This window comes from Lepidochelys kempii, chromosome 1 (assembly GCF_965140265.1).
Source record: "Lepidochelys kempii isolate rLepKem1 chromosome 1, rLepKem1.hap2, whole genome shotgun sequence".
Lineage (NCBI taxonomy): Eukaryota > Metazoa > Chordata > Testudines > Cheloniidae > Lepidochelys > Lepidochelys kempii.
The window spans coordinates 192,677,421-192,694,122 of record NC_133256.1 but is presented as its reverse complement, the minus strand read 5'-3'; the positions used below and the strand labels follow the sequence as shown (position 1 = coordinate 192,694,122).

At 41.3% G+C, this 16,702-nt stretch overlaps 1 protein-coding gene across 8 annotated transcripts in view; it reads left to right on the top strand.

The window, feature by feature from the left end:
• BBX (BBX high mobility group box domain containing) overlaps positions 1–16,702 on the top strand; it is a 199,704-nt gene that overhangs the window by 114,063 nt on the left and 68,939 nt on the right. For all 8 annotated transcript variants that reach the window (XM_073306538.1, XM_073306507.1, XM_073306528.1 and 5 more), the window contains 2 exons: positions 7,177–7,375; positions 13,314–13,381. In XM_073306538.1, coding sequence (XP_073162639.1) covers positions 7,177–7,375; positions 13,314–13,381 — 267 coding nt within the window. The remainder of the gene's footprint in view (positions 1–7,176; positions 7,376–13,313; positions 13,382–16,702) is intronic.

Sequence of the window (16,702 nt, the reverse complement as noted above, 5' to 3'; positions counted from 1 at the left end):
TGGGGATTCTCAAGTGGGGTAACACAAATCGTGTTAAGTGTTGTTTGCCTTTTCCTAAAGACAGGCAATTTACAGGCTAGCAGGTGGCGACCTATAAGAGGAAAGAATAAAATTACATTCATATTGCAATTTTTTGGTCTAATTATGAAGCCATCTAAACTAACTGACACGTTTCAGAAAATTATGATTTGAAATAGATCATAAAAAGCTTTTCACTGTGGTGGTATTCCACCATTGCTGTCATCGGATCTCAAGATTTTTACTGCAAATGGTTAAAGCTTTCAAAATTGGATGCCAAAAGTTAGGCATCTAAATAAGTGTTCTGAATTTCCTCAGATGTGCTGAGCACCCAGCAATTCTCATGGACTTCAGCAATTTTGAAAATTGGGTCATTTATATAGGTACCTAAACATGAACTTAGAAGCCTAGCTATACGCACCAAGGCCAGATTTTCAATGGTGTTCAGGCACTTAAAGGTACAGATAGGCTCCTAATGGGATTTTCAAAAGCTCTTAAGCGGACTGAGTGCCTAACTCTCATTGCCTTTCTATGGGAATTACGTGTCTAACTCACTGAGGCACCTAGTGGGAGTTTCAAAAGTAGCTATCTGAACCTTTAGGTTCCTAAGTTCCTAAGTACCTTTGAAAATCTGGCCCCCGGTTTTAAAAATCTTAGCCAACAATGCTGAGAGTACATGGAATTTTTGTTAGTTTAAAACATGGAAGTTAGTGGAAGTTCTGCTATTGTCTTCAGTAGGAGCGACGGCAGGCTTTTGATTTGTATCCTGTAACCATTGTAGGTCAGCTTCAACTTAAACTATAAAACTTTTATTGCACAAGGGCAAAAGCTCAATAGCTGCTAAATACTTCTGGCAGAACCACATGTGCTCGCTGCCATTTATTAGCATTATAGTTTAGAGTGAAAGAGCCATTTTCTCCTCAGTAAAGGTAGTCTTTATTCCCCAGTCACTTGAATTGTACATAAATATGTGTGTCTATTTTAATTACCCAAATGCACGAAAGGGATCGAGTTCACCTCTTAAGAATGCCTCCCCACTGCTCCCTTCATATTTGGGCTAGAATTTTTCAAATAGCTTTTTGTAAAAAACGGAAAGGGCTGTAGTGCTAAAGTGCTTGTTGGAAAACAGTTGGTTTTAAAATATTTCTTTGAATCCACAATATCTGGGCCAGCAGAATTGTTTGGCCTCTTTCCTGTGGTGAACAGCCTGATGAATGCAGACTGTTGCCACTCAGCAACAAAGTTGAGCACTTCTCACTGTGAGGACTCTTTCAGCTATTTCACAGACAAGCTCAGACTCAGACCTTGTTTTGCGGCTGCTTTGGAAGCAGCATCAAAATGAGAAGAGACAAATAATATGCCTCCACCTGTGGAGTTTTGCTAGATATGCTTGGAGAGGTGTGGACCGTGACATACATGTAAACTATGTCCTTCACGGTGTTGCCAACACTCTTGGTGGTTTTTTGGAAAGCCCAAGCTCCTGGATTCATTCCTGGTGGTTTGTGAGAATATTACTTTTAAAAAAGAGAGAGAGAGTGTGTGCGTGTGTATGTGTGTTAAATTTCTAGCATTCATGTTTTCAGAGGAAAGCTGGAAACCATAATATACACATTGTGAAGAGAGTGGTCACTTTGGATGGGCTATTACCAGCAGGAGAGTGAGTTTGTGGGGCGGGGGGGGGGGGGCGGAGGGTGAGAAAACCTGGATTTGTGCTGGAAATGGCCCAACTTGATGATCACTTTAGATAAGCTGTTACCAGCAGGACAGTGGGGTGGGAGGGGGTATTGTTTCATGGTCTCTGTGTGTATATAGTGTCTTCTGCAGTTTCCACGGTATGCATCCGATGAAGTGAGCTGTAGCTCACGAAAGCTCATGCTCAAATAAATTGGTTAGTCTCTAAGGTGCCACAAGTACTCCTTTTATATTTTCATCAGTAGATCTCAAAGCCCGTCCCAATATTTTGATCCTCACTGTAAGGTAGAGAAGTGCTATTATCCCTATTTTGCAGATGGGGAACTAAGGCACAGAGAGGCTAAGTGACATGCCCAAGTTCACTCAGGAAGTCCATGGTGAAGCAGTGAATTAAACCCAGGTTTCCCACGTGCCAGGCCAGCACCTTAACCACTGGACCATCCATCTTCCCAAAAACACAAATTTTGAAGGCTCAAATCCTAGATCCTACTTGGCCTCCTAAATCATTGTGAATAGTTAAAAAAGGATGGTAATTGAGCAATAGCCCGGAGTTCTGTAATACATAAATCCGAGTAGGTGATGTATTATAACCCTGTGGGGTGATATACTTTAGTGCTATTGGGGGTTCTGTGCTTTTAACTGTGTGAGCAGGAAAACTGATTCATGAGTGGGTTTGATGTTCTAACAATAGAAAGTAAAGCTGTTTCTTTGTGTGTGTGTGTGTGTGTTTCTTCCCTTGATGATGCTATTTTCATGTTGTGCCCATTCACTAGTAAAATGAACGCTTCAAGTGGAATTAAAAAAAAATAAGTAGGAGGTGCCACACTCTCTTTAATTTTCCAATCTAATACATGTAGCCCGTTCAAGATATACAGAGAGATTATGTGGTTCAGCAGCACATACAAATTATTTATAGGAAAGCCTACAAATAAATAAAAATAGAACTTCACACATTGTATCCACATAGTATTTTTGTTTTTCTGAGGTGAATCATCCATATCCATGCTCCAATCTGGAGGCGGACAGTGACAGTTGACAGATTAAGATGGAAATGAAAGTACAAGAAGCACACATGCAATGATAATACTGCCACAAGACAAAGGGTTTTGCAGTTCACATGGATATTGATCTGGGAAAAAACTGGAGTAGCTCTGTTAGAGGATGTGGTTTTCAAAACATTTATTACCTGTTTCCATCCGTAGCCAAAGAATTTATTTTCTTTAGTTTTGTTTGTATGCAATATTTTTTAAAGGGAATTCAGTGCTTTCGCTTTTGTGCAAAAGGTGGTTGGACTGATGTCACATGAATGAATGGAGCACGTGGTACTGCGCTGGAAACGTCCCTAGCTATCCTGCCAGCACGCATCAAATAGAATTTAGGGTGAGGATAGTTTAGGCTTCATGCCCATTTAATCATTGGCCTCTGCCAATAGTCAGCTAATACATTTGAAGTTATCATACCTCATTCCCATGCCAGGAATAGATAGCACTAATTTGGTAGCCTCCCACAGAACTGGGCTTTCTAAACCCATCGGAGTTGTGCTGATAAGCGTTGGGCAGCCTGAATCACAAACAGAAAGGCGTTCTACCACTGCAAGAATTAGGCCTCAGGCTTGCTATTTTGGCAAGTCCTGTTACCTTGGCCTAAGAATGTCCAAATAAATGTTTCTGACTCTCACAAGGCATCCAGTCGTAATCAGTGTACAGCCTTTTCGGTGCTCTGAGGATGTATTATCACACAACTCTCAACAGCCACCAGCAATAATCCAAAGATTAACTTTTTGCCATTCATTGTATGACACTCAGCATGAGCTTCACAGGCAGATTCCTGTATAAAAAGAGTAACCACTAATTTCTCCATATTCCCCTACAAAATTATTATACCTCAGCACATCAGTGTGCTCTCATAAATGCAATACTTAATTGTATGCTCTAAGGGGCATCCTTCTCCATCTCTCTTGACCCCCAAATTCTCTAAATCACTGCCATATTGCTTAATATGTAGTTTTACTACTTAAAAGGTACCAGTTATGGACAATGTATTTATTTTGGACCTCCCTTTCTCCTCTCACATACCAATCTGGTATTTCTTGACTGATAAATGCAAACTCCAGACTGACATGACATCCGAACAATGCTTAGCAAATTCCTACTTGCCTTTTTACGTCAGCACCTGTTCATGGAGCCCAGTCTCTGTTGCCAGCTCCATTGACTGTTCTCCAGTAAAGTGCGTTCCTCAAATGAAATATACCCCTTTTCCCCTGCCATCTTTTTGGTTTTCCCATTTCTAGTGATGTCTGTGAATGAGAAAACTCAGTCACTAAAAAGAACACATTAAAGTGCACTGCGAAGCAATACAATATATATATATGCTCCTTGATGACACAGCCTCAAACTTTATTCAAAGAAGTTATTTTCCTATGTGTATTTTACATGTTGTTCTGTGTTCATCTCCTGTTTTTTACTGAAGGATCGTGGCAAGATATTTGGAGTGTATGTCATTTGCGGGTAGAACCTGAGCTGAGTGGCATCATTATCACCATTCAAATCAACTTTCTGTTTTGCCAGGGTTTGCCAGAGGGAACTGAAGATCTGATATTGTTAATTGTTTTTATTTAAAAACAAAAACACTAGGAGGGGAAAGGCCTCTTGGAAAAAGTTTGATGCTTTCTTTCCATATCACAATGGAGTTTTTTGTAAATGCAAGTCTTTTGCCTTGCAGTGCACCTTTAAACATGTTGGCAGTGTGTTCATTATGCAGGGCACATTACTCTGAACCTCCCATACGTCACATTACGATGGTAAAAAATCGTCTTCTGAAAGTGATGTTTTTAAAAAAAAATCAACTAACGAATTTTGATAATGGGTAGGGCTGTCACAAGATTAATAAAATTAATCATGATTAATTTTCTGTTAATAATAGAATACCAATTTAAATTTATTATAAATATTTTGGATGTTTTTCTACATTTTCAAATATATTAATTTTAATTACAATGCAGAATACGAAGTGTAACGTGCACACTTTATATTATTATTTTTATTACAAATATTTGCACTGTAAAAAAAGATAAACAATCTACAAGTCGAAGCATGAAGGGTCATATAAAGGTTTAGCATATCTGGCACATAAATACTCTGCAATGCTGGCTACAACAGTGCCATGCGAATGCCTGTTCTCACTTTCAGGTGACTTAAATAAGAAGCTGGCAGTATTATCTCCTGTAAATGTAAACAAACTTGTTTGTCTTAACGGCAAAGAGTCCTGTGGCACCTTATAGACTAACAGACACATTGGAGCATAAACTTTCGTGGGTAAATACCCACTTCATCAGATGCATTTAGCGGAAATTTCCAGAGGCAGGTAGTCAAAGCGGTCGGTTGGTATAGGGTGGTGTTAACGTGACCTTCACTTATTTGCACCGTGGTGTCTAGGACCGTGTAGATTGGTCCAGGCTGAGATTGATGGTGGTGTCTGAAGCTGTTGAAATCGTGGTGGGATTCTTCCAGAGTTTCCTTCCCATGGGTCCAGATGATGAGGATGTCGTCAATGTAGCGTAGGTAGAGAAGGGGCATGAGTGGACAAGAGCTGAGGAAGCGTTGTTCCAGGTCAACCATAAAAATGTTGGCATACTGTGGGGCCATGCGGGTGCCCATAATGGTGCCACTATTTGGAGGTATATATTGTCACCAAATTTGAAATAATTGTGCATGAGGATAAAGTCACAGAGCTCAGCAACCAGTTGTGCTGTGGCATCATCACGGATACTATTCCTGACAGCTTGTATTCCATCTGTGTGTGGAATGTTTGTTTAGAGAGCCTCTACATCCATGGTGGCTAGGATGGTGTTTTCTGGAAGATCACCAATGCATTGTAGTTTTCTCAGGAAATCAGTGGTGTCACGGAGATAGCTGGGAGTGCTGGTGGCATAGGGTCTGAGTAGAGAGTCCACATATCTGGACAGTCCTTCAGTGAGAGTACCAATGCCCAAGATGATGGGGCATCCAGGATTTCTGGGTTTGTGGATCTTGGGTAGTAGATAGAATAGCTCTATACCGAAAACCCACCGACCGCTGTGCCTACCTGCCTCTGGAAATTTCCACTACGTGCATCTGACGAAGTGGGTATTCACCCACAAAAGCTTATGCTCCAATACGTCTGTTAGTCTATAAGGTGCCACAGGACTCTTTGCCGCTTTTACAGATCCAGACTAACACGGCTACCCCTCTAATACTTGTTTGTCTTAGCGATTAGTGAACAAAAAGTAGGACTGAGTGGACTAGTAGGCTCTAAAGTTTGACATTGTTTTTTGTTTCTGAGTGCAGTTATGTAAAAAAATAATTCTACATTTGTAAGTTGCAATTTCATTAAAAAAAGAGCACTACAGTACTCGTATGATGTGAATTGAAAATTCTTTCTTTTGTTTTTACAGTACAAATATTTGTAATAAAAAATAATAAAAGTGAGCACTGTACACTTTCTATTCTGTGTTGTAATTGAAATGAATATATTTGAAAGTATAGAAAAACATCCAAAAATATTCATAATAAATTTAAATTGGTTTTTCTATTATTATTTAACAGTACGATTAAAACTGTGATGAATCGCCAATAATTTTTTTAATCAAGTTCATTTGTTTTCAGTTAATTGCTTGAGTTAACTGCAATTAATTGACAGCCCTAATAATAAGACCAAAAAGTAGTTTTAGTATAAAAACATTATTGTCAGATGTTATGGACTGAATAAAGCATCTTCTAATCCAGACTCCATTAGAGCCAGAATTTTCTTCAAGCTACATAGACTGGTTAGCCTCTCCTGCCATCGGGTGCTAGGAATGTATCCAAACAATTTGGACGCATGCTTTGTGTGTTCAAGGCCATAGAAAGGTTTCAAACAGCCACAGTGCTTTCTAATGCTAAAGATCGCTATGCATGGTGGTAAATTCTGATTATGAACTCAGAGCAAAGTATCAGATGCACTGTCACAGAAAATGAGACAGTATCTGTAAGTAACAGTTTATTTTCTCACAAATATACCTGGCCTTGAAAAGAATATAACTAAAACATTGTAAAAGACAAAGTTGTCGTCTTCCCCTGCCCTCCAACCCCCAAAAAGTGTATGCGGAGCAAGGAGCCATGCAATCTTGTCACACTTATCTCCAAAGTGGTTTATTTTCCAGCTACTGATAACCAGTAAGGATGGGAAAATCTCTGCTATTTTTAAATCCTGCTGTTTAATAACTTCATCTTGTTAGGTTTGGCTTGGTGGTCAGAGTGAACTCAAAGCACAGGTTTAGAGATGTGACTAAGACCTTTGATGAAACTCCACAGTTAAGAGTATAAAAGACTATATGCTGAATTGAACACTCTAGTGAATGGGGTGCTCTCCCATTGTCCTGTAAATATCCTATTGCCATGTCTGATTTGAATATTTTCCTTACCGCTTATTTTTTCCTTTCCTGTCTAGTACAAAGATGCATTTATGAAGGCAAATCCTGGCTACAAGTGGTGCCCTACAACAAACAAACCTGTGAAAACCCAGTCATCCACTGTTACAAACAGGAAAAAGCTATGGGCCTTCCCGCCAGAATCTGCAAAAGATTTACCAAGTCCCAAGAAAGTGGCAAAGACTGAAGAAATGCCTCAGCTGAACTTTGGAATGGCAGGTGAGCTTTATGTCCTTGTTTCCTGTGAGTATTGTCGCTGTCACTGATGACGTTAAGAGAGTCTATCCTGAAAGACAATAAGACTAGCTTTCTCCATTCCAAGCCTATTATAATTCCATGTTCTCCATTCCATGTTACAATTATAGACCCTAATTCAGGTAAGCGCCTCTATTTAGGACCACACTGAAGCCTGTGTTCAGGTGCTATGTAGTGTTTTGAATAGAGATGGACTTAAGCACAAGCTCTATCATAAATCAGGGCCAGAGATCTGACATCTAAAAGTGGGGCAGGCTTTGGTCTGGATCCAAATTTTGCAGTTCTGGACCACCATCAGTTAATTAGAACTAGATCTTTTCACTATAAATCAAAAAATTATACTATTGATTGTATGCATTTTCTTTCTGTAATTTCATGTGGCACCGTGCAATGTTTATCAATCTCACGTACACAGAAATGATACACTGGTAACTACTAAAAAAAAACTTGAGGTTTTTAACAAGCAGAGTGGTCAGAACTTTCAGGATCAGGTCTTTGATTAATACAGGCGCTAATGTGCTTGAGTATTGGCAACTTCAAAACCTAAAACTGGCACAAACTGGATTTAGTGGGGACAAAACAAGCTCTTTTTCCCCTCCCTCACTTGTTTTTAAAGACAACATTTACACAGGATGTTACAAAAACTTTCAAACTTGTTTAGGCTGTGCTGTGTGTGTGACAGAAAAGACAAGCTCTCTGCCCTGGAGAGCTTACAGACAAAGGGGTAGGGGAAATTTGTGTGTGGGATGGGATTGAAAGGATAAAAAGCTTGTATCCATTTTTGCCCAACCCAATGGTATGAAAGTTCCCATAATGAAATTGCTCCTCAGCATGAAGGAAGTGTGAAATGTAGTTCAAAATGAAGTTTGTCATGCTTCAAAGTTATATAATTTGTGATGCTTGTTATTTGGGAGCCCAGCATCAGATACTGTAAATCCCTTCATTCCATTCTGCTTTTAACATCAGAAGAATAACATTAACCATCTTTAAATGTTCTTGAGATTACGTGATCAGCAGCTCGCATGGCTTATTCCTCCTGAGTGAAACCACCTCCCCTCTGTACACAATAAACCCCTACAGTGTCCTTTAGTATAAACAGAGCTGTAAAGCAACCCAGAAAAATTAAGGCTAGGAATTTAAAATAAAGCTAGTCAATCTCTGCAGATGGAGTTAAAACTGGGCAACAAAACAATCAGTAGATTTCTGGCAAGATCTGATACACTGAATGAAAAGGATCCACCATCTTCCCTAGAGTAAACAACAGTCATCTATAAGCAGTAATAGGAAGGCTTTTCAAATCCCAGTCCTAATGCTGCAATTAATTATGCCCATGCTTACCTCTGCTCATGTGAGCAGGCTACTTGTGTGAATAAAGTTAAGAATAGATTTGTTTAGTAGAAATGAATGAAGTAAATATATCCAAAACAACACAGTTGGGTGACAGGGGAATCTGAATAGTGCATTAATGCTCCCAGATGTGCTGAGTTCGAGTTCCAGGCCAGTGCCTTAGCCACCAGACCTCCCTCCTTTTGTAAAGAGCACAGTGTTTTTATGTTGTCTAGGAATAGTGTACTTCAGTCTGTGGGTCACATATTAAGTTGGTAGGGTTTCTGCTCCTGCCGTGTCACAGTTGCACCCCACTAGTGAAAAGCAGATGTTCCACCGGTACAAAAGTAGTCTGTGAAAGTACTACGTGCTCACAGTGGAGAAGTTCATCACTGAATCATGAAAGGCCTCAGTGTTGCTATACCAACTGGAAAACCTTGTGTCAACTCTGTACCAGTTGAGCCTTGCTCAATTCCTCTTTCTCCAATCTTACAAAAACTCATTCATGTCTAATTGCTGCCCCCATGATTGCCAGCTTTGAAATCCGTATGGATTACTGCTAGAAAACCAGACAGTAGCTGAACATAGGAAGAAGTGAAAAGCAAAGGACAGTTATTCTTTAAACCACTGGTACTCCATTAATAACATGCATCTTCAAGACACGTTGCATCTCTAGAACTAGGAAAGTGCGTGGTGTAAAGACATCCCACACTGCCAATTTCATTTGACATGTTTATGTTTTCTTTGCTTTTATGTTCAATAATATTAGGAAAACAAATATAGAGGGGAAAATCCTTGTTGCCTTTTATGAGTTGTCCCATTGGTGTTAATAAGAGTTACCAATGCAAGTATGGCACAAAATTTGTCGTGGTTTTTAAGAAGGTACTCTCTATACAAGAAACATCCTTTTTTCCCCCAGTATTGTTGACCAATTATTAAGTCAGGTATATATCTGACACTGACATTAGGCTTCTATGTATCCAATGTCACTAGCAGTGTCTTTTTTATTTATATATTTATTTATTTATTCTTAAAGCAAAATAGAAATTGTAATGAAGTGTTACTAAAAGATGTCTGACCTGGGGTACCTTATAGGTAGGGCACTAACAAATTCCTGGTCCATTTTGGTCAATTTCACGGTCATAGGATTTTAAAAATAATAAATTTCATTATTTCATCTATTTAGGAGTTGGGGGGGGTCACAAGGTTATGGGGGGAGCGTGATGCTACCCTTATTTCTGCGCTGCTGCTGATGACAGCACTGCCTTCAGAGCTGGGCAGCTGGAGAGTGGCGGCTACTAGCCAGGAGCCCAGCTCTGCAGGCAGAGCTGCCGTCAGCAGCAGCGCAGAAGTAAGAATGGCATGGCATGATATTTTCACCCTAACTTCTGCGCTGCTGCCTGCAGAACTTGGCCCTCAGTCAGCAGCGGCCACTGTCCGGCCGCCCAGCTCTGAAGGCAGCATGGAAGTAAGGATGACAATACCGTGACACCCCCCTCCCCTAAAATAAGCTTGTAACCCCAGTACAACTCCATTCTGGGTCAGGACCCCCAGTTTGAGAAACGCTGGTCTACCCCTGTGAAATCTATATAGTATAGGGTAAAAGCACACAAAAGACCAGATTTCACAGGGGGGAGACCAGATTTCACAGTCCATGACGTGTTTTTCATGGCCATGAATTTGATAGGGCCCTACTTGTATAAGGCATAAGGCAAAGCTTAAATGCGTTCAGTAGGCAGACATTCTGTACGATGTCTCGCTTGCATGGACATTTCTTGCAGTGTTCCGTCTCATTATAATCCAGTACTAGTAAAAGCCATTATTTGCAAACAAAGTGATACTCGTGTTGTTAGCTTTAGCAAGAAAGAAAGCTATAGTTAAGGTCACAAATCAACCTCCATTATACTATTAACATATTCTTTTCTGAATAAAGCTGATAATGAGAGAGATATCTCTTTATTATTGTTGAATACCTGTAAATAATTTTAAAATAGCATTTACCATATTAAACTATTTATCTTTCTTAATTTGTTCTTCGAGCCCTCAGTAACACTCAAGCACAAGAGGGTATCAACATAATGCAGTGTGTTATCACACAAATCTTATTTGTCCCTTTTATTATTTTATCTTGCAATCTGAAACCTTGGTAGCAGCATTTTTGTCCTCCTCAAGAGCAGCTATCCAACCTCCAGCTCTCTGTTTCAGCTGCAGCACGACTATTCTTTAGTTGCTTGAGCACCAAATTAAACTTTCACTTTCCACTAAGCTGTCATTTTTTCTCCTTTTGATTTTTATTTTTAAATACATGGTTTCAGTGTCTGTTGCAACTACAGTAACACTTCAAAATAAAACCCTTAATCTTACCCTATAATTAAGAAGGTGCTCATTTAAAAGGAAGAGAAACAAGACCTTCTTCTGGAAAAGAAAATGCTTGGAAATAGGGAAAGGGTTTGGACCAGGCTATCGCGCACATAGTTATTCTGTATTTGAAGGATGCCGTTCCCCCTCCACCCGCTGAATTGCCTCATTCCTTTGCTTTGACGTCTCCCAACTGGAAGGACAAGAACTGCTGTCTGTCAGTGCAGTTGGAATGCTCTTCTGGTGAGGAGGGCTTTCATAACTGGATAGCTTGGCCTGGCAAGACAATACTTCTGTCATGTGCCTGATTTCCCCTTCCCTCCCCTCCCTACCTTCTGCCTCCAGAGTTTTTTCTGTCCACTGTTTCTTAAAAATCCCACACCAAACCAATGTATTTCCTCTTTGAGGATTATTTTATCTTTCTTCTCAAGGCTAATACGACTTTAAACCCAAATTTGGCCCCATTAAGCTTTTTTTTTTCCCATGTGAAATGAAATGGGAAACTGAAAAAAGGCTCCTCGCATTGCTCCTTGTGGTAAGGCAGAAAATTAATTCTACACCAACCTGGTGCCTGGAGTGAGTCACTCTGGTATCAGGCAGTGTTCTTCAGTCATTGGGAGTCAGCTTGTCCTTCTTCACCCACCGACTCCATGGGTGATCTGGAGAAAATTGCTTAGCTTCTCTGAGTCTCTGTTTACTCATCTGTAAATGCAGTATAAAAATACTTAACCCTGTGAATGTAGCCGTTAAAGTTTAGAGAGGAAAAATGGTTGTGTGATTAAGACAATGGACAGGAATTTAGGAGATGTGGGCTCGATTCCGAGCTCTGCCACAGACAGCTTATGTGATCTTGGGAAAGTCACTTAATCTCTCCGTGCCTCAGGATATGTCTACAGTGCATTGTACCCCAAGGTCTGTGGGACCTGGGCTTGTGGACTCAGTGTTTTCAAGCCATTGCTTGAGCATCCATGCTGCATTGTAGATGTGGGATTAAAATTGCTAGACCCAGGACTCTCAGCCATGCTAATGCATCCCTACTGCACTATGCAGACCTTCTGACTTGGGTCTGTAACTTGAGCTCTGTCCACACTGCAGAATGTCGGGGCTTAAACCTAATACATAGCAGGACTCGGGCTCTGGCTCACCCCCCTAGAACGGTCCTAGGACCCAGGTCTTGAGTGCTTGCTGACCTGAGTCAAAGTGATTTTGATTTGTGTGTGAATGGAAGAGGGGCTTGGCCTCAAACCTGAATCAGAGGCTGGGCTGAGTGTAGATGTACCTCATCTGCAAAATGAGGATAATTATTTTCTTTCTCTCCCACTTGATCTGTCTTGTGAGTTCTTTAGGCCACAAATTGTTTTACTATGTGTTTGTACAGCACCTAGTATAACAGGGCCCTGATCTTCAATGGAGCCCCTCGGCACTACTCTAATATCAATCATTAGTTGTAATAGTAAAAAAAGGCTAGTGTTGTGAGATCCCTGAAAAAGGCACCGGGTGAGTACCTGGTGCCACTGTTCATTGCCATGTCAATTTATTGACATTTTTAAGATTTATTTATTTATTTTATTTAAGATTACTTTAACTCTACCTAATATTGTATTGGCTGGGTGACATGTGGGCAGTTTGCCCAACCAAATGCCTTGTGCTGTACTGGTGCTATGGATAAATAGAGGGCTACATTCTCCAGAGCTGTCAGCCTGGCATGCTTGAACACTAAATTCAGCTCTAGTTTAAAAATAAGTAAAAAAGCAAACATGCTTCCCTTTTGTTAAAAGGAAGCTTCATCTCTGATGCGGTCCCTCCTCTTTACTTGTTCTGTAGCTGAGGGAGGGTTACTCCCCCATTCTGAGCTTCCATTTCCATTGTAAATATTTGTGATATTAGCGCTGTTCTGCATATGTTTGGTATGAGATCATCACACTTGCCGTTTTAAAGATATCCATCACTGTAGTGCTTGGAACCTGTGGCAGTAAAATTGTAATTCCCCACAAAGAGGAGTTAAGCACACAAATCCAATCAAATCCCTCAAACAGCTTTGAATGTCTATCCCAGAGGGTATGTAGAAATGGTTATTTGTGATTCTCTTGGGCTGGCTTTGTGGCATCTTGCTTTGGAGCATCTGTGACAAGTAGCCTTTTGAGGTTTTTCAGTGCACACAGTAAGTTCTTTCAGCTTGCAGATGAATCACCTTAATATTTCTTTTACTCTTGAACAGATCCTACGCAGATGGGAGGCCTGAGTATGCTGCTTTTAGCAGGGGAACATGCCCTGACTGCACAAGAGGTAAGTAACTATTTCTCCTCCCTTGTCCCCAACGAATCAGTTAGCAGGAGTGCTTAAGAGAAATATTTATAGGTATTATTATATTAATGTAGTATACATCTTAGCCAACATTTGATGGCACCCATGTTTGAGCAGCATGGCTTGACTCTCCTCAGACCATTGAACACGCTTTAGGCCTAATTTTGATGCGTCTTCTGTACTGTGGCAATATAATTCCACTGACTGACTGCAGTGATATGAGACCTCTTATATCTCCCCATTAAGATGTTGTTGTTGTCAAAAACAGAAGTACTGGAATGTAATGATTCTGTTAGACCATGGATTGCAAGCCCTTCAGGGAAGGGACCATCTTGGCCTGTCTGTTTGTATAGTGCCTGGCACAACTCAGCACCTTTCCTGACCTAGGCCTTTGAGATCTACAGCAATGTAAATATTTAATAATAATAATACAACTACATTGGTCATATGTAAATTTTGATCTTGAAAGGGCTGCAAGTGCTAGCATACGTTCAAGGTATTATAGTCTATTCCTGTTAGTTAGGGCTCTGTGTTATGCACAGCAGGTTTAAATGCTTTGTAGTCATTTCACTATATTACAAACATTTTGCACTTACGTAGGACTTCAGTAAATAAAAAATGTTTTTCCATTTCTCTACAGGTTTCAGGAGGTTGGTTGTTATTTAGGGTACATTTGAGGGCCCAAATCGTGCATTTGGTGGCTCAAATAGGCCCAACATGGGTGGTATTATAATGAGTATTGTATATCATGAGTGAGATTTTTGATGCCCAGATTTGAACATGTGGACCTGTGGCATAAATTCCTATTCTAAAACGTACATAAAATTATGTTTGGCCACAGAACAGAGAAAATATTTTTAACCGAAAGCTGAAAATAGTAACAATACAGATATGGTTTGTATAGATGCAAAAATTAGAAAATATTTGAAATTTATTGCTCCTTGACATATCTGCCAAGATCCAAGTTAAGGATAGGACAAGTATGTTTAGGGAGTGGAACTCTTGAGCTGTTTTAGATATTAGCACTCTGAGGTACTGTTGTAGAGAAAACACCTGCGAAACTTTGTTTGGAATTAGGGTTTTCTGTAAGTGAAAGAGAAAGTGCTGTTTGGTTACTTTGTGCTAAAGTATAAATGTCTCGTAAGTGTCAAGCCTATAAATGTGGCCTTTTGGATTTGGGACTTATAACTATTTTTACTGGGGCGGATGCGAGGGGGAAGATTTTTTTTAAAGATGGAGCCTGGTTTTTAAGCACCCACAATTCCTACTGACATTAAATGGGAGCAGGCATGCTGTTTCACTAAAAGGACCCAAGGAACTTTGCTCTCCACTTTGGATATGAAGCGTTTTGCTGTTTATATGAAAATTGTCTCAACTAGGATGATCTCCAACGTGTTACATGTGAAATGCTCCTATGAGCACTGCAGGGTCCATCGGTGATCTGGGCTGATAGGAATACTTATGTTGGTTTCAGGATAGAAATAGCCCTCTCTTGGATTTTTTGTGCTTCACATAAGGATTTATGTGGGTTGCAAACCACACTTGTATCAGATACAGCATTTCTGAAAAGTAGGAAGCAGTGTGGCTAATAAAATATTTTTGCCTCCGGGCATCTCTGCCCCAAAATCCTTCTATCCCAGAACTGGTCAAAATGAGGGCCAGAACATGCACAAAATATATTCCAACCTTGGAAGACAAATGACTCATGCACATGCAGCCATAGAGGAAGATCCAGTAAGGAGATGGATATGCCTGTATGTGCATGGCCACACATAAAATACTGTAGGTCTTCTAAAGGTAAAATCATAAAGCAAACATTGAAGCAATTTAAGAACATTAAGTGGACACTCGCTGAAGTATACATAGCACAAATTCAGGTTGGCAACTTGTGAAAGGAGCAGTCTGTCTCCTGTAAAACCAGAACACAAGGTATCCATGTACATCACAGTAGGGAAACCAAAAAAATCTAGAGATTCTCCTCTTTCCATGAGGGCCCTAAGAAATGTAGAGGAAAAGTTCTTGTCACTTCTCAGAAATGTACACTGAGCTCAGTGGGTAAAGTGGTCTGTTAACCATTGCCAACCACTGCTATGGGCCAGAGTCTGCCCTGTGCTTCTGTTGAATACCAGCTTACTTCAGGTGCCGTCCTTCTGAAAGCAGTAAGGTGCATTTGGAGAGAGGTGCTACTCAACAAGAGTGAGGGTGTCAGAATTTGGCCCCAGGGGAGAGGCAACCACATTTAATGACACTTTCCAATAGCAAACATTACACACTTCCATATTCTGATTGCTTCAAGGATCATGTGGTTAAATGGGTGACAGCCAGAAAAACTGAGTGGCTGAGATTTTGAAAAGGGTTTAAGGGAGTTTGGTGCCCAGCAGATCTGGGATCTTTAGATCCACAACCCTTCTCTCTATCATTTTGAGCTGAGAAAGTAACTGGTAGGAGTAGAAGGCTATTATCTATGTGGGAGTGCCTCTAGAAGGAGATGGTGAGATGCACATTGCCAATGAGTAAGGCTGTGAGTTTTTGTGACAGAAGTCACAGATTCTGTGACTCTCCGTGACTTCTGCAGCGGCTGGGCTCGGGCAGCTCAGACAGCCCCTACACCAGGCGCACTGGCCACTTCTGTGGCAGTCTCAGGCCACCACCCCCTATCCCCAGCAGCAGAGTTTGGGTGTGGGAGGATGCAAGGGGTTGGGGTATGGGACAGAATGAGGTGGGCTCTGGGCGGCGCTTACCTGGGGCACTCCCTGTAAGCAGTGACATCCCCCTCACTCAGCTGCTAGGCAGAGGCGTGGCTAGGCAGCTCTGCACACTGCCTCCGCCCAGAGCACTGGCTTTGCAGCTCCCATTGGCCGGGAACTACAGCCAATAGGAGCTGTGGGGGCGGTGCCTGCAGGTGGAGGCAGCGCACAGAGCTGCCTGGACATACCTCCGCCTAGCAGCTGAGCGAGGGGGATGTCGCTGCTTCCAGGGAACCCCCCAGGTAAGCGCCGCCCAGAGGCAGCCTCACCCTATCCTGTGCCCCAACCCCCTGCATCTTCTCACGCCCAAACTCTGCTGCTGCTGCGGGGGGAGGCCCGGACCCAAGTAGGGAGCCTGCTGCCCTTCTCCCTCCCTGTCGCTGTCTCCCCTCCCACTCAGGCTCCTCTTCTCCCTCTCCCCCATAAGCTCCTGTCCCTGTCAGGAAAGAGAGTCTTCTTGCTTTCGGTTCTGTTGCCAGGCGCCTAGGCGACCCACAGCAGCCAGGAAGATCAATTGTAGAGGAAGTCCTGCTAAGTCATTACAGTCCAGAGATGC